Raw genomic sequence first — 22,296 nt, 5'->3', positions numbered from 1 at the left:
ATAAGGCGTAAGATACGTACCTAAGCACAACGAACAAGAAAGTGTATCTCATCTTGAGTAGCAAATATGATCTTTTGAAGGTCTTTGAAAATCTTTAGTATACTCTGGGATTGAAAGTGATGATCGAACCATCCATTCAAGGGGATTAGAGTAGGCAATTTATACCCTTCAATTTCGAGCCCGCCCCCTTTACTATCCTCCCTTTGGGCCTCTAGGCTTTATGGAAGGGAATATTTCACAAACATTCTGGACTCAAAATTAATCCACAAATGTCAAATAGTGCTGGGAACCTGCATGGTGTTTATCACCAGCCGTATCACCGGCCACGCCACCTTCTAGAACTTATTCGCTCATAGCTCTACGTATGATCCTTTCTTACACGTTTATACAGAGGCTCAGTATGGTCTGTTCGTCTAGATATCACCATCATTATTCATTTATTTAGGCCTATATTTTCGCCTTTTCCGATAGTATCTTGAGTTTCTAGCATTAAATGCTATCCCACTGTATACTCTACAGAGACTCCACAGCCGTGCCGATCAGTGGCATGTTCCTGATAAAGAGTAAAAGTTTTTGTATCACCCTTATAAAAGAGTTGTGTGATGATAGAAAGCAACTGCATAACCTAGCTTTGAAAACTGGGCACATTTCAAGTTCACCAAACCGAGTGCGGACAAGACACCAAGGCGACGCCAGACCGGATCGGGGCGAGGGCCACATCTGGCCATGTACTCAGCGTGCGAAGTTTACCAAGATATCTTGTTGGTTGCCCTCGCTTGCGTGATCACAACACGCTGGTGGAGTCGCAGAAGGGTACACGGACTATCATGCAAGATCATGGAGACTTTGGACAATATCTGGGGTATAAGATGAATATATAAGCCAGGATAGTCTGCTATCTTCTAATAAGACACTAAGTATTATCGGCTGATATAGCCTGGCTACTCTACCCTTTACAGAAAAAAGGCAACATTGCATTGACTTGGTTGGAGAGGAAATGCAATGTCATCGTAAAGCATGTCAACTATAACTAGTTAGATGGCTGGTATATTCAAGGGTGTACATGCTGAATCGCCGCTTGTCAGGTAATTCCAAGGAAGGGTGTGGATTTAGGACGCATCCTATCAGTCTTTCGTTGATTGTTCTTAAAGACTACGAAGCAATAGATATTAAGAGAGCTGTTATTGCAGTGAGTCTCAAATGCTAATTTTACAAGAGGTCTTGATCGGTGGTGGTATTAATTAGCTTTGGCTATGTACAAGAGACGGATACTGTATAATGTGACCCATCTTTACCTCTCGTATTCAACCGAAAAATAAAACAAAAGATGATTACCGAAAATGAACGTATTATATATATGTGTAGTATGGGTATGCCGTTATACCTCAACCTTGAAGGCGGGTCCAATGCCTTCGAAAGCAGTGATCGTCCCAGTGACTGGAGCCTTCGAATCACCGTAATAACGGAGGCGATAAGTCCCGCTCTCCAGCTTCTTGTTGTTGCCGGTGGAGTAGTAATCGTCTTCAATATTCCATTCAACAGTGACCTCGCTGGTTCCAATGATTGGACGCTTGCGCAGCCAGCGGTATACCAGGTTCCAGTCGGCATCATCACGGACAACTTCCCATTTATTAGTGTTAGGGACCTGGCGTTCAACGGCAGTAAAGGTCTTCTCCAGTCTGAAGTTGTTGCGAGGGTTGGCGCCGACGAAAGTAGTCTTGACGGTGTCGCCAGGACGGAAGGTCTTACCCATCTCAGGGCTGCTAAGAACATCGCCGAACTTCTTGCCGATCGGGGGGTTGTCATGAACCACACCAGTGATGAAGCTGAGGGATTTGTCGGTGTTGATTGGTGGGTACGGGCCAGGGGCGGGGTGATTATTGGAGCTTGCGGAAAGGAAGGGGAGGTAGGTAAGGGTGAGGTTGACATGAGCAGCAAGGGTATTCGGACCGTGGAGTGTAGAGCCACCCTCGTAACGTTGGACACCGTATTCTTCCTCTGTTGTGACATAGTGGGCATAAGTGTTTGACGGCGCACCCAATACGACGAGAGGGTTGCTGACGCCCAAAATATCCTTGGCTTGGTTTGCAAGTGCCTGTTTCCAGCGGCGTCCAGACATGGTAGAGACTTCAGGAGTGGCAACGATAATGAACAAGGGGCCAGCACGCAGGACCTGGATATCAATAATGTTGGCAGCCCAGGCATAGGGGAACGTCAGATCACCGATATCAAGGAGGATTTTCTTGGGTTTCTGGCAGGCAATTTGTTCCTTGGATGGAGGATGAATGAAATCTCTGGCAATTTTCCAGATGGGGTTCCTTGTGCTGGGGGAATCAGTGCCGTTTTGAGTGAAGTCGAATCTTCCGGGCCCGTCGGTAGTACCTCCGGCGAAAGAGTAGCCCAAAGCCGCTGAGCAAGTGGTCAAAGTCTTTCGAGGGTTAAATGGAGATTGGAATGTGTATCCATCAAAGTCTTGGTAGACATGGAAAGCCTTGACGGCAGAATTATCTCTAATTCTCTTTGCAGAAGTATCCATGCTGTCGTAAATTCCCTTGGCAGTGTTGTATTGACGACGACCTATTTCAAAGCAACTCTTAGTTCCTTGGTCGAGCTCGCGGAAGAAGGGGCCGCGTCCATGGCATTTGGCGGTGCTGCCTCCGCAAGTACTGTCTTCCTATTAGGGAGTTAGCTACCAAACCAAGGGTGGTAATAATATAAACAAAACGATCAATCATACAAATTTGCAGTCTAGGCCAGTATCCTCGCAGAAGGGGCCCAAGGTGTTAGGAGACGTGTCTCCAACGGAAGACTGGGAGAATCCGGCAACGAAGCCGTCGGCAAATCGGTCATCACCCTTGGCAGCTCTTTCGAAAAGGTAGGCTGCGACGCCCTTGTTGTCACCTGCAACAAGTGTGTTGTTTCCGTAGAGAGAAGTTCCATGAACGGAGTAGAAGGTCAAAATACCAATGGTCTTGTCATCCGATGCACGGTCAAATCTAATAAGGCTGAGTGACTTATCGGTGTCATACTGATACCGCTTTCTCTCTTCCTCAGGGTTCGCCAAGTAGGAGAATGGGCTTCGGTTAATGTTTCCATCGACAAGGTCTTTGACATCGAAGCTCAAACGGGCCGGAGTTCTGGCCTCGTGAGCTCGCTTGATAGAGAGGAGAATACCATCGACGATGGCTTGGTAACTGGCTTTGTCAAATCCAGCACTGGGAATCTGAGGTAGCAGATAGTTAAGCCAGGCGCCAGGTCCAGCATGGGAGTGAGTTCCGGACAGAGCGAGATTGTTAGAGTTGTATCGAGAATACTCTGGCCCCATGGCAGCAAGCCCCTTGAGGACACCATCTCTCACAGCTGTATCGCCAGCAGCGAGGTCGGTAACGAGGTAGATAAAGGTATCATCAGCCTTGTTGGGGTTCTCGATGATGAAGGCGCGAGAGTAGAGGCGCTGACGAAGACCAGTTCCCTTTTGCTCGGAATCGGCAAATCCCATAAACGTGATCTCTACAACCGGTCTATAGAGATGATTAGAACATGCTGCGGGAGATATACCAAAGGAATGATGAGTTAACTATACCCAGTAACATCAGCCTTTCCTACACCAACGTTGAATATGTCATCCTCAGTGGCTGGCTTATCAGCACGGGTTGACTGAAGGGGTACTGAACGACTGAATTGGCTGGCCCGACTGGTTCCATGGAAGTTGAAAGCGAGTTGAACGGCTACAATGACGCCCAAAAGGACGCCAAGTATACCAACCACAGTGCCCGTACGTGGTGGCATGGCTGTACTCTGTATATGGTATTCAAAAATGCCAAATTTCGAGTCAAAAGAAAAAGAGAAATAGGGGCTAAAAAGATTTCTCCGATGTTTTGAGGATCACTAGCCTTTTTTGCCACAAGGCAAAAAGTAGCATATCCCTTAAATACCAGACCTCGAGACGGGCAACACGATCCAGGTATGAAACAGACGGCCCTTTTATATGGGCCGGCTAAGTTAGTTAGGTACTTCAGCAACAAACTTTCTTGATCTGCCTGCTCCTTTTTGTTTATGACCGTTTGGGCGTAAATCTTTTGCGGGGGCTGATCTTATATTAACATCGCTATAACCTGTGGGTCGAGAATCGTCGTTTTCGTTCACTCTTCACGAACTCCGTGGCCGAATAGACCCTGGCAACCCCGCGATGTGGTTATTTAGCTTCGATCTAAGCAGCGGTTCGTCATGTACGGCCGGCGTGACTGCCCCAGCTTGACCCGACGCCCGATGCCTGTCGGCCAACACACCTGGTGATATCCGGCTGCCCGCCAAGGTCGCTGCAAATCCTATGCACGAGCTGACCTGCAGAGCAAAGCTGCCTTTTAGTAAGACGGCGGGAGGAGACGAAAGGTGAAGTTGAAGCAAAGTTTCACTTAAGGGCGGACGGGCGGGAGGCACGTGAAAGCGAGGCTGCGGCACTTTTAAGGTTAATTAGCTTAGGCAATGGAAACATAACACTCACGTGACTGAGATCGGCAAAATACGAGCTCGGAGTTGAGGAGTTTAGTCATCATTCCTAATGAGGTTAGTATTTGATCATGTGACAAGGCGTGTGCCAAGCGCCGGCCGAGATACCCACAAGGGGAAAAGCTGAAGACGCTGAAAGCGACGAGAGGGAGAAGCAGCGCAGGAAACAGAGACAGGGAGAAAAAAAATATAAGGAAGATAATACAGGAGACAAGATGTCATTGATCAATGAGACGCATGACTCGCTTCCATGTAAGTACACAGGCAGGATGGACAAGAAAGCAGGGAGACTTACTCGGTTCCAGACATCGACGAGGACGTGACACCTCAGGTGCGCGCAGAGCTCAGCAGGCTCATTGACGCGGAGCTTCCCCCAGACTACCGCTCGACCCTCCATCCGTCCCTGCCAGAGCTCCCGCCGACCAAGTTCTCCCCTCTGATAGAGCAGGAACTCGAGAGAAAGGCCAAAAACGAACCGATCTCGGGCGGGATTGACCTGTCTCGCTATGAAGCTCCAGAGATACCTTCTTCTTCCACAGACCCGAATGCCGACCCTGCCACCGTGATAGATGACTGGCGACAGACCTTGCAGCGAGCATACGCGGCACACCTGCATCTGTCCACCAGGAAGGAAAACCTAGCATTGCTGGATGCCCATGGCAAAAACGCGTGGTTGATTGGCAACTCGCAGCTGGAAGAGATTCTGCGGCGCACAGAAAAGGAGCTGCACGATACCACTGAGGCCACTGAGGCAATTAATAGAGAGAGGAAACTAAAGCAGGAGAGCGTCAGGGGCGAGCTAGCGGCCTTGGATGATACGTGGAGACGGGGAGTAAGCGGAACGCTGGATGTTGAGATTGCAGCTGAGAAGCTCAGGAGGGACATTCTAGACGTGAGGCGCCAACAAGCACAGTCTTAGAAGCAGCGGTGTGCGCTTATTGAGTCACAAAATAAGGGCAACAGTCGAGAACGACCACGCAGGATGAGAATCCCTACTCCAATAAAGACCGACATACAGGGGCAGAGCTTTCGCGACGCAGGAGTTGTGTCTGTCCCCGTTAGCAAGGGGCATTCTCTAACTGCACTTAGCACCTCTCAGGATGGCCCTGCCCGGCCAAGTCTACAGGCGAAATTACAGCTATTGGGCCATCATCGTCCGTAACCAGCCTGTCTATCATGAGCAGGCATGGTTCAGATCTTAGTGTTAGGCTAAGATAACTATATTGAGAGAAGCACGGGGTAGAATTGTGAGAAAAAGCATGAGAACATCAGCATTTAATGGAGTTTAGCCGTTTGGGAAATCTACTTTCAATGCCATAATCTGATGATCGAAACGTTCTCGATCTCCAGCGACAAGTCTCGAAGGTCCAGCGGGAATATAGCTTTCCAATGGTGTATAATAGAACCACACTCTTGGTAAGCTCTAATTTTGCAACTTTAGCCTCGTGTCAGTTACCTGAATACCCAGCCCCCTTTACTACCAAATCGCGTCTGCCGTCGTTTGTGTTATTCGACGGTTCGCCATTAAAATTTTAGCTTCCAGAGCGGTGCACGTTCCAGCCCCCACAGCAACCCTATATATAAAAACCTTCACACTATAAATCTGACTGTCAAGGACTTTTACACCTTCCACTCAGCCGTGCCTACAGAGTTCTACTCTACTTCACTGGCTTAACTGCGGCTAACCGTAGTAACCTTGCTGCACAGCCGGCAATAGACCCGGAACCGCGAATGATACACCGTTGGGGCTGAGGCTAGGTGTGGCGAGGATGTGATGGTGGAACTTCAAGGGAAGACTGCGTCTACATCAACAGCTTGCTATATGTGAGATAAGTAATAACGTATCAAAGAATGTGATATAATGTTTATTAGTATTTTTTTAGCGAAGTTGCCCTCTTTCTTTATGGAAGTAGGTCAATGGCCTTGGGAGCTATGTGGAGGATAGCTACTTTGGCACTTAACTTCAGGCGTTTTCCCGGAATTCCGCAAAAATATGGTTATGTGAAGGTTTCGTAGCTTTTTAGGCTGGAAAGCGTCAAGACAACAGCCTTGGAAAGGAGAGTCGAAGGGAAGAAGACGGGTGACACGCATATTCAATCTCAGATAGTTACTCCGTAGAGATTGTTTTTATGTCTCCTTGGCTGCTGCCGTGATCCGAGGGTGTTCTTGCATGGGTTAACGACCGAGTCAGCCAACCAAAAATAAGAAGCGACTCCCTGCATGACGGTTGGATATCTTCTCCTTGCCGCCAACAGGGTATCTGTGAACCGCCCCTCTGCTTGATCGTCTCGCAGGGCTTTCTCTCGGTTCTTTTGACTCTCCTATACTCTGTATACATGAGAATGGAAGGATCTTCCCTGGGCCATCACCAACCTGAGGTCAAGACATATTCAATCCAGCTCCAGCTCCAGCGAGTAACGAGTGAAGACCGAACAAGGCCCAAGCTACTGCGACCTGAGAGGTTTCGGATTTTTATCCAAGTGACTCGCAGTCCCACCATGTGGCGGTTGACGCGTGCACATACATAAGCCTAAGACTCCGTATATAGCACGGAGTAACTATGTACACCACAGCCCAGCCGGCAAAGTCGATCTGAGACATCTTTTCCCCCCTCAGCCAGCAAGCTTGGAGGAAAATTATTCGATCCTTCTTTTGCCTTGGACACTCGGCTTCTCCCGGCCATCTCTCGCTTTTTTCTCTCATCTTTGCTCGCTTTCTCACTGCGTTGTCTGTCTTGTCTTTCACTTCATATCCTGACGGATCCTACGGGCGAAGCTCCTTTGTTGAGAGTGTTTCATCGAGAAACCTCTTCAAAACTGCCCTGGAATTCCTCACGCCGCGCGTTACAGTCTTAATTTTTTTTTTGCCCTTTTTACCACACTCCGGCCATGCTGGTTTCTGGTGATTGTTGGTAAATAATAAGATGTCGCTGCCGGTGCCGATGGCGGTCGGTCGTTTTGCATCCAAGCCTGCGTCCATGACGTATCTCCTGCTCACACTACTTGTTGGATGTATACTACCTCAACAAGGCATACTACATGCTGATGCGAGAACGTTAGCACGGCGAGACAATACTCCCACAGATGTATGCAAGCGGTGGTCCCAGCAGACAGCTGTTGTTAACGGCACTCTTTACATCTACGGTGGCCGATCGACGACAGATGCCAACCAGAAGGATAAAACTTGGAGTATGAATATCCATGTTTCCCCTGGCTTCGATATATTCAAGGCTAACTCGACTTGCTAGATGACAATTTCCTCACTCTGGACTTAAAGTCAAGCTGGGGAATCTCGGCGCCAAAACTTACCGGCCTTCCTCGAGGTGATAACGGCCCTCCTCCAGTCTCGAACGGATATCTATGGAACTCCTATAGTTCACTCTTCCTATATGGTGGAGAGTTTTCGGATAACCCTCCAAAGGACCCCGTTGATTTTAGTTTGTGGGAATACAGCATCCCTTCGTCATCGTGGATAGAGCACAAATCACCAACCACCTCGTCTGGAGAAAACGCTTCACCTGAAAATATCCCGGTACAGCGATCCGCCGAGGGAGCCGGTATAAACGTTCCAGATTTAGGCAGAGGCTGGTACTTTGGCGGCCATCTAGATGGATATACTACCAAGGGCTGGTCGCAGTCTATCCCAAGAGTGTACCTCAAGTCGATGATTGAATATACTTTTCCAGGATATACCAACAACGGAGTCAAAATCAACACAGATGATAAGCGCGCAGGGCCCGAGGGCGTGTGGCGAAATATCACCGAAGGAGGACTACAGGACTCTGCAGGTTTCACTGAACGCGCTGATGGAGTGTTGGTGTATATACCCGGTTTTGGTAAAGAAGGCATCATCCTTGGTCTTGCTGGTGGTACAAATGCTACTTTTGTAGGTGATCCATGATTCCTTTTTCCCTCTTTACTTGTTTTACTTTTGCACGCGATATCATCCGGTAACTAACCTCTACGTCTAGACTCAAATGAACGTTATCGATGTGTTTGACATCGCTAGTTCAAAATGGTATAAGCAAGCTACTAGCGGGAAGACTCCAAAGATCAGAGTAAACCCGTGCGCAGTCGCTGCGTCCGCAGCCGATGGGAGCAGTACGCAGGTCTACCTATTTGGTGGGCAAAATTTGATACCCTATGGAGAACAGATCCAGTATAACGACATGTGGATTCTATCGATCCCTAGTTTCACATGGATCGAAGCTAAGACGGATGGTCAATCCGTTCCTCCAGCGAGAGCTGGACATACGTGTAATATATGGAACTCCCAAATTGTGGTGACGGGAGGCTACGTGGGACAAGATCTGAGCTGTGATAGCCCAGGTATATACGTATTTGATGCATCAGAATTGACCTGGAACAACCAATATACGGCGCTTAAAGGTGGAAATGATTTGAACCAGCAAGCCTCGCAAACTCGAGACGGCAGTGGCCTTGGAGGTAGCTATGGATATCGAGTCCCGAAAGTGGTTCAATCTGTCATAGGAGGCGACGATACGGGAAAGGCAACCCAGACAATCCCCGCTGTCGCGCCAACAGATGGGCCCTTAGCTACAGGCCAACCTCTCATATACACCGTCCTTCCAACTTCCACTTCCGGTCCGCATACAGGTAAGGACGACGACGAAAACGGCCCCAACATCGCAGCAATTATCGCAGGCGTTATTGCTGGTTGCCTTGGTGTCCTGGCCATATATCTCGGCTTCGTCACCTGGCTCTATCGCCGGCGTCTTGCTATCTATAAGAGCCATCTCGCAGCCACGCAACGCTCTTCAATTGGGAGCTACGGAGACAAAATCTCATCCTTTCCACCGCGGTACTCGGACCACACAAGTAGTAGCAATGTGCTGGGGATAACCGGTTCAACGGGTAACCTAACGACTACTACTTCAACGCGCATGTCGTGGATGGGCGGAGACGTTCAGGGGCATCACCACACACGAAGCAGCAGCGGTGGGAACTTCGATCATTTAGGCCAACCTGGGCCGTCCGCTAGTAGCAGTGTGGAGGATCTACTCGCTGGGCAGGAACCGACTTTCCTGGGCGTCATGTTGAATCCACGGCAGACCCTGAGGGTTATCAATCAATAATTATCTCCCTCACACGGCATTTTTCTTGTTTCTTTCCTTCCGATAAATACTAGGTTCTTGACCCCAGAAATCCATTTGCTTTAGGGGGGAGAATGTACGATCGCCGGATCCGAATGATAATGTATGACATTTACCGAGCATGCTTCGTTCCATCGTCTGATTGATACCCTATAACCTGCTTTGCATTTCTGCTATTCATTGCAGCAGTTTCTATGATTATTTGGTTATTTGTCTTTGTATTTCAGCCTCTTTCATCTGTGAATAGTTAGCGTGTATATGGGGATTTCCACTCTATTAGCCACTCGAGCATAATATAATATTTGCATTCATGGTTTGGACGAGGACTCTACACGCAACGCTCTTTCCTAGACTATTCAGTCATCATATACTCTTCTTTCAACTTGTTGCATGTCTCGTAGGATGTTCTCATACTCTCCGATTCTAACGGGTCCAGCCGGTAGAACCGTCACTGCTTGAACGTAGACAGGCCGGTCAGTCAATATATGTTCCGATTTCTCATTATTTCTGCGACTACTTTCACTCCAGTTCACCCCGCAACGGTCGTCAGGGACCTCCTCACGTATGTATCCAAAAATGTTAAGCCAGACACCTATTTGAAGGCTCGTGTAACTGATATCTCCAAGTAAAAGATTAATATCGACTTCTACTTTGGAAACTTGAGAATTCCGTTTGTTGACATTCTGATTGTAATTGTAATTATGGTGGAGTGTCAGGCGACCACTTGCAGTATTGTATCTCGAGACGCTGTGCGTGTGATGTTAATATTGTTGGTACCAAAGTAGAACTAGGGTAAACACAGCATACCATCCTAGGAACCGGATCTTGGAACCCACAGGATACGTTAAAATTTGCGATAGGAAGACCAGTTTAGTGGGAGCAGGTCCTGATACGACCTGGTCCATCCCAAGTGTAATCCCCTTCACTTCGCAGGGATGTTTCTATCCATCTTCTTCTTTCCGATGTTGAAGTTGCCAAAACGAGAAAAGTAAACTCTTATCGATAAATCTGATGACTAGTTAATATGTTGTTCATGTGACTTATCACGTGAGGCTTACATCGCGCCCGCCTGGCGGTGGATTTTGATATCATCAAAAGTTGACGCTGCATAGCGATAACGAAGAATATCTCTGCCTAACGACGAATACCGAAGCTGCCCTTGAAGACCCGTAGAAACACTCTTTGTTTCATTTCTCCTTACGTCTGGCCTGCTGGTCTTTTGGATTTTTCACCACTTACCGCCTCCTCTATCCTCTATATTCGCCCGAGCGGCTCGTTCCACCCCGCACACGCCGTCTACCCACCGTCATATCGTTTCCTGAGTGTTAAAGCGATATCAGCGTTTATTCCGACGGACACGCTATTGATAAAGGGAGCGTTTGCTACTGTTGTGAAGCTGCTGGCTGTTTGGAACCCTTCCCGTTGTGCTTAACGGCTAGGCAACCTTGACCCCGTCACATCCCGACCTCGAATTTTACCGCATTCACATACTACGCCGAGGCAAAATGTGGTCATTTTTTGGCGGTGCTTCGGCACAGAAGAAGAAAGATATCCCTAAAAATGCGATCCTCAGTCTCAGGGAGCAGCTTGAAATGCTGCAAAAGCGAGAGAAGCACTTGCAAAACCAGATGGATGAACAGGATGCCATAGCTAGGAAGAACGTCACGACAAATAAGAATGGTGAATTTCCCTTCCCTTTTCCCGCTGGCCTTCGTTCATATCTAACTGTGAGGGAATAAATAGCTGCCAAGTCTGCTCTGAGGCGAAAGAAGCTTCATGAACGGTCACTTGAGCAAACGAGTGCTCAGATTCTACAGCTCGAGCAGCACGTATACTCCATCGAATCTGCAAATATCAACCAGGAAACATTTAATGCTATGAAGGCTGCCAAGGCTGCCATGGAACAAATACACAGTGGACTCAACATAGAAGTCGTTGATGAGACAATGTACGCATTCTCTTTCATCATCCATCCTGATATGCTGCACTATATGCTTTATTTTAAACAAGACGATGATTTCTAACTATACACTTTTACTCAATAGGGGTCAACTGCAAGAGCAACATGACCTCAGTAACGAGATCGTCAACGCCATTACCAACGCTCCTATCGGCGAACCCCTTGATGAGGCTGATCTCGAAGCGGAACTGGAGGGCATGGAACAGGAACATATTGACAATAAGATGATAGGAACTGGAACGGTACCTGTTGGGGATAGAATTGATAGGCTACCTTCTGTAGCAAACGGAGCCAGTAAGTTTACATCCGTCCTAATTCTAATGGGGTAACCACCTGCTAACAAGTATACCAGTCAAAGAGAAGCCCAAGGCCAAGGAAGAGGATGACGAGGAGGCCGAACTAGAGAAATTAAGAGCCGAGATGGCCATGTGAGCAATGAACTTCAAGTAATATATGGAACCGAAGCACGAAAGGAACTAGGAGAGTAAGCATTTATACTTAACTTTTTTATGGAAACTGGCGTCTGGAAGGAAGGGAATAGCTTTATTCATTTTATTCTTTTATTTTTTTTCTATCCATTTTTCTCTGCCGAGTACCATGCTATAACAGTTTCCCACAGTTTTTCCAAATTAGCAGGATATACTTTGCATACCGGGTTGCTCTCCTGCTTTTTCATTCACTCGCATGACTCCAGTGTATTTCTGCCCTCTACATTTGCACGATGTATCATTTAATAAACTCCACTGCGTATAAGATTTGTTATGCTCTACTGAATGGACCGGTTCGGTTCACTTTTTGTTCACTGCTATGCTTGAGCAATTCCAATGAACTACCTAAGTTATGAATTTAATATCTACCTTACAATCCAGCAAAGCGATATCTACTTCCTTCAGCAGTTCAATTGCAATGCTCAATAAATGTCCTGTGTTGGAATATATAATTACTTCCTATCGACAACGGCGCCATAACATGACGAAATCATGATAACTATTTTCTTTTCAACCTCCCGCCTCGCAATGCAACGCATGAGCTCGGGATACACGTAATATCAAAAATGCAAAACGAATAGAAACGTCTAGAATGCACAAACGATAAGCCACCATGCCACTCCCACGCCGTGCCACTCTACGAGACGATTCAACGGCACATAAGTAACCGAACCGGCCAAGAAAATAAAAAAAGCAGGTGTAAGGGTCACCAAGGGGGGAGGGAGAGAGAATCAAAACACCTGGGGAAAACATAATAAGATATCTTTTTTAGGTCAAGGAAAAGCGTTTCGCATCATTCGTATATCTTGCACGGGTAAATCGTGCGAAAGGGTTATGTTAGGCTGGGTATAAAGGGGGGTTGACTGGCTGGCTGGCTGGTATACCGGATAATGATAATAAAGGGCGAGGAGTACCTAAAGTTGGGTTCAACAGTGGCACATTCCCAAATAACTAATTAGGTTCATTTCCTTAACGGACATCCAAAGCCTTCCAAAGTTCATCGTTGGCAAGTAGTTAATGATCTTGCCCGTTGAGACTGCCGATTATCCCTCTCAGAGCATCAATAATGACTGTTTCATCCTTCGTTTCACCGCCTGGAAACGAACTCTCCTTTGCATTGTGTAGAACTCTATCGCGTGCACTGCGTAGGACTTTGCGAATGTAATCTTTATCCTCGTAGTCTTCTATAAGGACCGCTTCGAAGTTGTCGATTGCTTGGTTGGCACGAGCTAGGAAAGCAGGGTCCATGCCTCCTGGTTTCTGCATTGGGGGCTGAACGGGAGTGGGGACTGGAGCCGGAACGGAGATATTTTGCTGGGCAGGAGCTGGGGCCGTTGAAGATGGTGGATGACTGGGCTGGGTTGCGGGTGCTGAAGTAACGGGAATATTATGTAGTGGCGGAGGCGGCGGTGCCTGGGTATGTTGTGGTGGTGGGGGATGGGATTGTTGCGGAGGACGATGAGGTTGGCCATGGTTAGGGGGTAGTATCTGATTATGGAATCTATACTGGTTTGGAGGAGGTTGTTGTTGTTGCGGAGCGGGTTGAGGGTGATGCGGTTGTTGCATCTGCGGTGGCGGCGGTCTAGGTTGCTGCTGTTGATGATGGACAGGAGGATGAGTTGGAGGTGGTGGATGCGGTTGTATAGGTTGCTGATGAGACGGTCGTTGCTGTGGCTGAGCAAATGACGGAGAAGCAAGGATGTAAGGAGAGCGATATGGAGTAAGATTCACGACAGAGAGGGCAGGGGGAAGGCTTTTGAGTAATTGTGGTGGTAGAGCAAGGGCGGGAGGATGAGCTGGGGAAGCTGCTACAGCTGCTGGAGGTGGAGGCGGAGGCGGAAGCGGTGGAGGTTTAGCTGCTGCCACAGGTTGTGACGGCTGTGCAGCAGAGGGTGCTTGTAGTGGAGCCTGCTGCTGCTGCTGTTGTTGGGGCTGCTGTTGCTGCTGTTGCTGCGGTGGAAACTGGGTGTTAGCCGGTGGCTGTTGGTACGGAGGATATTGACGACGGTTGTTGAATTGGCCTGGGGAAGCAATGTAAGGGGCGCCAGGGCCTGTGTTTGGTGGTAAGAAGCGTTGTTGGCTGTTGCTGGATACGTCTTGGACCGGCGGAGGTGACGGACGACGTTTCTTCTCCTTGTCCACTGAAGCACCGGGTAATAGTTTCCATGACCATCCTTTGCCATCTCGTTCCGCATGCATGAACAAATGTGTGTTACCGTTGAGATTATGTCGTACACTTGACGTCCAGCCCTCGGTTTCACATTTGAAGCGGAAATAGGGGTATTTGAGCTTGAGAGCACGGTATATCTGTTTTAGCGTCATGGGTGTAGGAGATTCTGATAATGCGTCGAAGATGAGAACCGCATAGTTGTATGGCGGTTTGGCGAGCTCCTTGGGTGTATAGAAGCTCTCTGGCGGATAATCGGGAGAGGGAGACCTGGAGGGTTTTCGTTTCTTCGGTGCCGGGGGACGGACGGGTTCGGTGTGCTGTTGTATTTCCATGTTGGCTCCTAGTCCTGCAGCTCCCCCTTCGATAGACTGCATTACAGTTTCGCCGGGAGTCGAATCGGGCTTCTTCCTCTTGGTATATTTCCGTTTCTCTACTTTGACAGTAGCCGTAGACGGGTCTTCAGGGGCTAGCTGCAGAAGGACCAGCAGATGGGGGCAGCAGCAGAAACAGAAGAAGCAGGTTCTTTGGCAGCTTTGGGCAGGCTTCTTGCCAGCCGTTGTAGTAGCTGGCGGAGGAGAAGTAGCTGTAGTAGTGGGCGGCAGCACCGTTAGCTTCACGTTTTAACGCCAGCTTCTGTTCGCGTGCAGATTTCACGCTCTTTCACGCTTAGACATGATTCCGTCCTTGGGCGGTCTGCCGGGTCCACGTCGTTTATTAGGCTGACCAGGTTCTGTTGCGGTCGCTTTTGAATCGGGACGCGGCTGGCTCTTCCCCTTTGCCTTGACCGATTCGTCAGCTTCGCTTCGCTCCGACTCTTTCTCTACAGTAGGTCGCTCCGCGATGCTTCAGGCTCTTCGTTCTCGGGTTGATCAGGCAAGCCCTGACCCATCTCTGGAGGTGAGGAAGGCGTAACATCTGCACCGGTGTCTCCAATCGGGACATCTGGTAGCAGGAATCGAACTCTGACACCTCCTATCTGAATGAAATCTCCGCTGTGAAGAGGCCGGACTTGACCAGGGGCCAGCCAATCGGCGCCCATAAAAGCACCATTTCGACCAATGACTTCCATCTCGAAGACATTTTTATGGAAGTTGTATGCTATTTTGACGTGTTTTCTTGAAATTGCTCTATGTGAAGAACCACCGTGGGCAGGCACTGGCGGATGGATGGGGATGGTCGGACATGCCTCTGGTGAAGGAAGTAAAGACAGAGTATCGACTCTCTTGGGTTCGTGATGTCCTCTCTGTAGCGACTGCATAGCTAAAGCGTTGTAATCTGTCATCTCCCGCGGTTCAGAGTTTGCCTGTGATTCTCCATGGGATATATGCAGTAGCGGCCGGGCAGCCTGGTCTGCTGAAGAATTGGATGACTTCCAGCTCATCTGAGGCGGACCGTTCTGGGGAATATCTGGATCGAAGCCCATGATTCCGCCCTTGTCACTGATAACACTTCCCATGTACGCACTGCCTTCTCGCTTGACTCGGCTGGGCGTGCGTGTCTTGTGTCCAGTGGAACTATGAGCCCTGTTGTTCTGTTTAGCCTGGTACTCCCTCTGAAAAGCAGCGCGAGCAGCGCGGACATCACGGCCCAAGATGAAAGAGTATGTATTGACGTAGAAATGGCCGTCATCAAACTCAAGCTTCGCAAACGCCTGAATCCTTGGTTCCGATCCAGCGACGGATTCCGAGCCCTCGCGGCCCTTGACGTCCGTTGAATTAGAGAAATCCGGGTACCCTACAATGCGAGGCGTTGGTCCGCCTCCGTTCATGGTCGGCGAGTCACCATAGTATGCGGCGCCGCTGGCAAGCAGGCCGTTGTGGTCAATTGCATCTCTGGGGTTGACGGGCGTGGTCGCCAGCGCAGTGAAATCCGAGAAGCTGTGAGCGTTGAGGTCTGAGGTCTTGAAGTCGACGTTTTCCAGCGCTCCCAGCATAGACGTGTCGGTCTGCATGTCCAAGGCCGGCAGCGCATCCGACGCAGACAGGTCTCCCATCTTAGGCAGACCGTGGAAATCGTTCTCCGCGCCCGCATCCGTCGCGACAGTCGTCTGCTGGTGGTAGTTCCCTTGTTCGCTTGAGTTCGGCCAGGCGCTACTGTCACCGTTGGCCGCGGAGACGGGAGGATCGGGCAGTGAGTTATTACTATTATTTTCTATAGAAGTAGAAGCGGCGGTAGTAGTGGCAGCAGCAGCAGTAGCCGTTGCGTCCGTATTCTGCGAAGGAGTGACAGCTGTAGCAGCGGCCGTCTGGCTGGACAGAAGCTGTGCTAGCAGCGTCGTTGCGGCGGCCTGCTTCTCGTTGTCTGACTGGGGTGGATGCTGCCGGTCTAGGTAGAGGTGAAGGGGTCAGCAAAGAAATACGTCAGAACCCAAGGGCTCGACGAGCTTAAGTCGACGTACCGGAGCCATCGTCAGACGAGAGTTTGCAGTCATTTGTCGCCGCCGGTGGCAGCGTCGCAGCGCCCTCGCCGTCCTGTCCAGCGGCCGCTGCGGTCGTAGGCGTCTTTGGTCGCTGAGATTGCTCGTGATGGTGATGCTGGTGACGGTCGTCGAGCCGGTCAAAGCGAGACCTCTCTGGCACGGCGTCGGGAGGCGGAGGCCCCATGAGCGACGCCGCGACGGCCTGGGACGAAGACATGGTCATCACCGTCGAGAGCGCATCCCTCTGGCTTGCTCGTTCGTGCGTCTTTTTGCGTCGTCGTCGCCGTCGTCTTCGACTTCGTCTTCCTGCGTCTTCGACTTCCAACTCCTTAAGTTACGACAAAAAAAAATGCCGAGCGCGGATTTTGCATGGGCCCGCCTTTGCCTGTTTGGGGTTAGCGCGGGCCTTATCCAGACTTCTTTTTTTATTATTTTATTATTTTATTTTCTATTTTATGTTATTTGATTTGATTTGATTTTGGATATTGAAGGTGAAAGAAGGAGAAGGAGAATGAAGTTCGAGAACAAGAAGTGAAGCGCAGTGAACCATAGAAGGAGTAGAGACAGCGAGACGGGGAACAAAGCTGTGGTTGTGAGTGGCTGACGGGCAGCTGCCTGCATATTCAAATACGAGGAGGCCTTCTTTCTTCCTACACATGCGACTTCGAGATACCCAAAGAGAAGACAGGAAGAGAAAAAGAAAAAGACAAGAGGATAGACAAAGATGCCAAAGAAAGCAGCCAAAGAGACAGTCAAAGTGACGTCGAAAGTGGCAGCCAAGTCAAAGGAAGAGTCCCCTGCCCAAAAGACTCCCAACTGGCCGGCTCTACGTCCCTTACCACCAACATCCGACCTCTGCTTAACCCCCATCCTGCCTGCTCAGATCTACATCATACGCAACCTCTTCTCCTCTGCCCTGTGCAAGACCTACGTCTCCTTCCTGGCCAGTCTGCCTCTGATCACCACGCCCGGCCGACCCAAGAAGAACGAAGCACTGCGCGTCAACGACAGGTTCCAAGTCGAGGACGCGTCCTTTGCTGAGCTTCTGTGGTCTGGTACGGGACTGAAAGAGTTAATCTGTAGCACTAGTAGTGCCGGGCAGAGTGAGGATGAGAAAGTAGACTGGGACGGGGAGGTGTTGGGGCTGAATCCGAATATTCGTGTATATCGGTATACCAAGGGCCAGTTCTTTGGTCAGCATTGTACGTTATCTGTAACTTGTTATAGATGGGTGATGTGTTGACTGGTGTATTGTGTAGATGATGAGTCGGTGCAGGTAATGCATGGTACACCCCCAGTCAAGGGGCGGACGAGCTGGACCCTGCTGATATACCTGAGTACCTGCTCTGGCGGCGAGACGGCTTTCTACCCCGAGCCTGAGCCTGAGCTAGGCAGCAGGAAAGGTAAAGCGCAGCAGAGACAGCCTGAGCCGGTCGTGGTGGGAATGGAGACCGGCATGGCGCTGCTGCATCGGCATGGAGATGAGTGTCTACTGCATGAAGGGCGGGAGGTGATGGAGGGAGAGAAGTGGGTTATCCGAAGTGACCTGGTAGTTAAACGATGACCACAGAAGAGTAAGTTATGGGATAAGTATGGATGGTCTGGATTTTGGGGTCTTGAAAGCAAGAAAGCATGGTAATAGAATTTAGCATTATCCATCCAAAAGAGAAAAGCATCTTTAAATACCTAAAGACAGGAGTAAACCACCACATGATGAGCAGAGTAACTAAAGCAACCCAAATAAAATGATAAATAGATGAATAGATGAATAAGAGAAAGGGAGGGTTAATAGGTTTTAAACTACTAGGTACCCTTTTGCTCTTTACCGGCCTCCGAGTCCGTCGCGCTGGCGGTGCCATAGTCCTCTCTCCGCATAATCTCCTCGACGGGCCCAAGCAAGCGCTTGAAACCATCTCTACCGAGCTTCGCAACTTTAACCTCCGTCTTGGAGACGACGGTGGCCTGTCTAGGCTTATCGTCTAGCAGAGCCAATTCACCAAAGTAGTCGCCACGCCTGTACTCTTTGACGGGGCCGTCGATACCAGCCTTGTACGCCACCGCCTCACCAGACTCAAGCAGGTAGAAGGACTCTCCTGGCTCTCCCTCTGCGATGATGGTGGCTCCGCTGGGGTGCTTGATGGTGTCTAGAGCATCAGCTATCTTGGAGCGCTCGTATGGCTTGAGGGACGACAGCAGCGGCACTTCTTCCAGGAACGCCTCGTACATGCGTCGACGCTGGAAGGCACTGTCCATTAGTATACGTCTGAAGGTGATTCGGTCCAGGGCCCAGAGGGTGGATGGCTCCGTTGAGATTACTGTAGCTGCACGCGGGGCGTTGTACATCAGAGCTAGCTCGCCGAATGCCCCTCCCGGACCGATAGAGGTGACCTTTGCACCTAGGCCGGCGAGGCCGCCTGGCTGGGCGGTGCCGGAAGGGTGGATGTGGATGTCGAAATGGCCTGACTCGACGATGTAGAAGAAGTCTCCGGCGTCTCCCTGGGTGATGACCTTGATGTCCTTTGCGGGCACGGGCTTCTCGACCAGGGCGTCCAGCACGGTCTTGAACTGGTCGTCATCCAGGTGGGCGAAGAGGAAGTTTGACGAGACGGCAGCCTGCAGGCGGGACAGCTGGGCGGGAGTCTTGGGGTGGTGAGGAGGTGTCCAGCTGTCTGTGCCCGAGCTCGTTGGGTTCAGGGACTCGGCAGAGACGGAGGTGCGGCGGCCTAGGGAGTAGTTGTTCGGGAAGCCGCTGGGTCCCCCTTCCTGGTGGTGCTGGCCGGCAGCGCTGCCAAAGGGACTCGTGCTGAACATGTTGCTTCCGGGCGATGCTGAGCTGCGGGTATTGGTGTATGTGCTTCTGGGGACCTGTCTGCTGCTGATGCTGCTGCTGCTGGCATCTAGTCTGACGGGGTCTGTGGGCGAGGTGACGTTCTCTTCCTCCTCGTCGATGCGGTTGACGCTGCTGCCGCCACCGTTGGCACTGAACGGGTTGGAGACGAAGTGCGATTGAGACATCGGTCTCGTCTCGACTTGTCTTTTCTGTGTATCAGTCTGTGTCTCCGGCAGCCGTCTCGATGTCTATCTAGTGCTGATGCCGATGTTCAAGCACGCTTCTTGTCGTCTTGCTGTAGTTGTGGTGGTGATGGCGTCTTTTTTGGTGTTGCTGCTGGTGTCTGTCGACTCAAAACCGCCACAGCCACGAAAACCAGAGTGCAACCGTAAAAACTGGCCGACAAGCGAGTCTATCTATCAAAGAGCAAGACGTCTGCTTGGTGTGTAGTGTGCAGTGTCCTTTTGTCTTATTGTATCTTGAGTGTCTGGCGTGCTGTGTCTGTGTCTGGGGGGCAGAAGATGGCGGCTGTCCTGGCGTGGGGTTTGGGCGGGATGGAAGACGAACTAGCGTGAGAAGCAGAAGTAACTCGGACAGTGAGTGAGCCAGGCAGCTAGCTGGTTAGTTACCTAGTGACTACTTGCTTGCCCATGAAGAGAGAGAGAAGTGGGAGAGAAGGAGAAGGAGAAGACGAAGGAGAGACTGAAGCAGTAGAAGGTGAAGAGGTCAAGGCAGTTAAGGTGAACGAAGCCAGCGGGAGAGAAGACGAGGAAGAAAAGCGACTTCGACCGTCTTCTTCTTCTCTTCTTCTTCTTCTTCTTCTTCTTCTAGAACGTCACCAGAAAAAGCTACCCGACCTTGAGCTCCGTTAGTGACTTTCGTGGCTGTAGAGATACTTGAGATACAGTATAATTAACAGTAAAGACAAAAGTATCTCTACCAAGTTTTTAAGTACCACCACACGTGAGTTCTGCTTTTACCATGGGACGAGCGAGCAGCTGAAGAGCGGAAGCTGGAGCTCTTCTTCTTGCTCTTGCTGTCTTGTCTGTTGATCTATTGTCTTGTTTATCGCTGTCTGTAGCTGTCTTGCATCGTTCTATAGCTTCAGCGACTCCGTCTTCATCTCCAGCGACTTCATCTGCAGCGTCTTTCTTCCTCCCTGCAACCTGCAAGCTGCTGCTGCTCTCACCGTCGACTTCCATCCAATAAACAACGTTCGATAGCGCTTGCTTTGCTTCTTTTTACCAGCCTTTTTCTTCTTCTGCTTCTTCTGCTTCTTCTGCGTCTTCTGCGTCTTCTGCGTCGTCTTCTCTGCTTTTATCGTCTTCTGCTTCTTCTACTCTTCATATCCAGCTTCGTCTCGTCTATCCATTGCCAATTGATATCGACCAGAGATGGGCTACTACACCTTCAGATGGTAAGTCCCAGCCAGCTCCTCCCTCCTCCACTTACTATTTTTCAGACAAACAAGAACAGCCGGGAAGAAGCAAAGAAGACAAGAGACAAGACAGCCAGGACAGCCAGGCAGGAAGAAGAAAACATCCCATTGACCTTCTCCAGCTTCAACCGTCTTCGATCTATCGACTTTTTTGCTTCTCCTGCTGTTCAACTTGACAGCTCTCACTGTCGCCTCTTCTTCTTCTTCTGCTTCTTCTGCTTCTTCCTCCAGCTGTACTCCGTGACTACCAGCTAGTCATTAGCTTCTTCTGCTGACTTGGCTGCTTTTGCTGCCCAGGCCTCGACAGGCGCAGGAAGTCATCGTCACCGGCAGCTTCGATGGCTGGTCGAAGAGCATCAGGCTCGACAGGCAGGACGACGACGGCTTCGCAAAGGAACTGCTCCTCCCAGAGACCGACGAGAGAATCCTCTACAAGGTGAGTGTCTTTCCATCTTCTCTCCTCCATTCCACTCTTTTCCTTTAGCTTCTGCCCTCTTGTGGTCCCTCTACGGAGCCCTCCGTGGCTGGGGATAAGGCGATACCTCGAGGTACTTCGTCTGCCTCGTACTTTTGCGCGTCTCCCGAAGTACCTCCTAGGTCGCCTTTTCGCCCCTACGTCATAATCACCGCCAGCAGCAAGACTAGCGCCGGCCGACTTTCCTCCTCCTTGAATCACAACATAAAACATTAAACTCCCCCACCAGCTCGATCATACGAACATCTTACACAAACATCCCACCATCTCTCTCTGATAATTCTTGGTTTCTTGCATTGCTAACATCTATTTCTCTTACTGCTCTGCCAGTTCGTTGTTGACGGGAACTGGCGTACTGACCCTGCTGCGCTGCAAGAAGAGATAGACGACCACAACAACATCAATAGCGTCCTGCTTCCAGAGCGCATCTCACCAACGTCTTCCACCGCCAAAATGACAAACGGCGATACCACCAACAAGGACACCCTCCAGACTGCCACATTGTCGGGAGTCACACCCGAGTCGACGACTGCAGGACTTGCTGGTGCTGTTCCCAAGGAGCCTGATGCTCACCAGGCTACCATCTCCTCTGCAGCTCCAATCTCCTCCACTGCCGACCTGGCGAAAGATGTGCCCCTCGAGACAACACCAGGCACCTTTCCAGAGAGCCCCATCAATGAGGGAGAGTTCTCTGTCAGGCCGCTGCCGGGTTCTTCTAGTCTAGGCAACCCCGTCCACCTTGCTCCAGGTGAGAAGCTGCCAGATTCAGCCAAGAATGGCACCCCCAAGGGCATGAACAGCAACGTAACTACCGATAAGGAGAGCTACGAACAGGACGCCAGTGATCCTAGTATGGCAGCCATGGCTGCCGCAGCAGCAGCAGTAGTAGCAGCC

At 50.1% G+C, this 22,296-nt stretch overlaps 10 protein-coding genes across 10 annotated transcripts in view; 5 read left to right on the top strand and 5 right to left on the bottom strand.

Moving 5' to 3' along the window:
• Positions 1-1,378: 1,378 nt before the first annotated feature.
• Positions 1,379-3,789, bottom strand: MGYG_00636 (neutral ceramidase; the record flags this gene model as incomplete). Its single annotated transcript, XM_003176501.1, has 3 exons — positions 1,379-2,674; positions 2,738-3,521; positions 3,584-3,789. 3 exons carry the CDS (start codon positions 3,787-3,789, stop codon positions 1,379-1,381), a joined length of 2,286 nt encoding a protein of 761 aa, XP_003176549.1.
• A 935-nt stretch (positions 3,790-4,724) lies between these two features.
• Positions 4,725-5,428, top strand: MGYG_00635 (BCAS2 domain-containing protein; the record flags this gene model as incomplete). Its single annotated transcript, XM_003176500.1, has 2 exons — positions 4,725-4,761; positions 4,815-5,428. 2 exons carry the CDS (start codon positions 4,725-4,727, stop codon positions 5,426-5,428), a joined length of 651 nt encoding a protein of 216 aa, XP_003176548.1.
• Positions 5,429-7,432: 2,004 nt separating this feature from the next.
• MGYG_00634 (kelch repeat protein) lies at positions 7,433-9,604 on the top strand (the record flags this gene model as incomplete). The annotated part of the gene is made up of 3 exons (XM_003176499.1): positions 7,433-7,697; positions 7,757-8,394; positions 8,480-9,604. 3 exons carry the CDS (start codon positions 7,433-7,435, stop codon positions 9,602-9,604), a joined length of 2,028 nt encoding a protein of 675 aa, XP_003176547.1.
• A 374-nt stretch (positions 9,605-9,978) lies between these two features.
• Positions 9,979-10,527, bottom strand: MGYG_00633 (hypothetical protein; the record flags this gene model as incomplete). Its single annotated transcript, XM_003176498.1, has 2 exons — positions 9,979-10,369; positions 10,430-10,527. 2 exons carry the CDS (start codon positions 10,525-10,527, stop codon positions 9,979-9,981), a joined length of 489 nt encoding a protein of 162 aa, XP_003176546.1.
• A 600-nt stretch (positions 10,528-11,127) lies between these two features.
• On the top strand, positions 11,128-12,014 carry MGYG_00632 (vacuolar-sorting protein snf7; the record flags this gene model as incomplete). The annotated part of the gene is made up of 4 exons (XM_003176497.1): positions 11,128-11,302; positions 11,366-11,570; positions 11,668-11,876; positions 11,935-12,014. The coding sequence occupies 4 exons, from the start codon at positions 11,128-11,130 to the stop codon at positions 12,012-12,014; spliced, it is 669 nt and encodes a 222-aa protein (XP_003176545.1).
• A 1,070-nt stretch (positions 12,015-13,084) lies between these two features.
• On the bottom strand, positions 13,085-16,876 carry MGYG_00631 (forkhead domain-containing protein; the record flags this gene model as incomplete). Its single annotated transcript, XM_003176496.1, has 4 exons — positions 13,085-14,823; positions 14,965-15,060; positions 15,126-16,565; positions 16,639-16,876. The coding sequence occupies 4 exons, from the start codon at positions 16,874-16,876 to the stop codon at positions 13,085-13,087; spliced, it is 3,513 nt and encodes a 1,170-aa protein (XP_003176544.1).
• Positions 16,877-17,383: 507 nt separating this feature from the next.
• On the top strand, positions 17,384-18,223 carry MGYG_00630 (hypothetical protein; the record flags this gene model as incomplete). The annotated part of the gene is made up of 2 exons (XM_003176495.1): positions 17,384-17,861; positions 17,919-18,223. 2 exons carry the CDS (start codon positions 17,384-17,386, stop codon positions 18,221-18,223), a joined length of 783 nt encoding a protein of 260 aa, XP_003176543.1.
• Positions 18,224-18,462: 239 nt separating this feature from the next.
• MGYG_00629 (cAMP-dependent protein kinase regulatory subunit) lies at positions 18,463-19,674 on the bottom strand (the record flags this gene model as incomplete). Its single annotated transcript, XM_003176494.1, has 1 exon — positions 18,463-19,674. The coding sequence occupies one exon, from the start codon at positions 19,672-19,674 to the stop codon at positions 18,463-18,465; it is 1,212 nt and encodes a 403-aa protein (XP_003176542.1).
• Positions 19,675-20,224: 550 nt separating this feature from the next.
• MGYG_08898 (hypothetical protein) lies at positions 20,225-20,691 on the bottom strand (the record flags this gene model as incomplete). The annotated part of the gene is made up of 2 exons (XM_003176493.1): positions 20,225-20,337; positions 20,445-20,691. The coding sequence occupies 2 exons, from the start codon at positions 20,689-20,691 to the stop codon at positions 20,225-20,227; spliced, it is 360 nt and encodes a 119-aa protein (XP_003176541.1).
• A 192-nt stretch (positions 20,692-20,883) lies between these two features.
• Positions 20,884-22,296, top strand: part of MGYG_00628 (hypothetical protein) — a gene marked incomplete at both ends in the record, with an annotated part of 2,986 nt that continues 1,573 nt past the window's right edge. The window contains 3 exons of the mRNA XM_003176492.1: positions 20,884-20,906; positions 21,225-21,363; positions 21,733-22,252. Of these exons, the coding sequence (XP_003176540.1) occupies positions 20,884-20,906; positions 21,225-21,363; positions 21,733-22,252 (682 nt within the window). The remainder of the gene's footprint in view (positions 20,907-21,224; positions 21,364-21,732; positions 22,253-22,296) is intronic.

This window comes from Nannizzia gypsea, genomic scaffold (genome assembly GCF_000150975.2).
Source record: "Nannizzia gypsea CBS 118893 supercont1.1 genomic scaffold, whole genome shotgun sequence".
NCBI lineage: Eukaryota > Fungi > Ascomycota > Eurotiomycetes > Onygenales > Arthrodermataceae > Nannizzia > Nannizzia gypsea.
The sequence above is the reverse complement of the archived record's forward strand: the minus strand, read 5'-3'. Positions and strand labels throughout refer to the sequence as shown.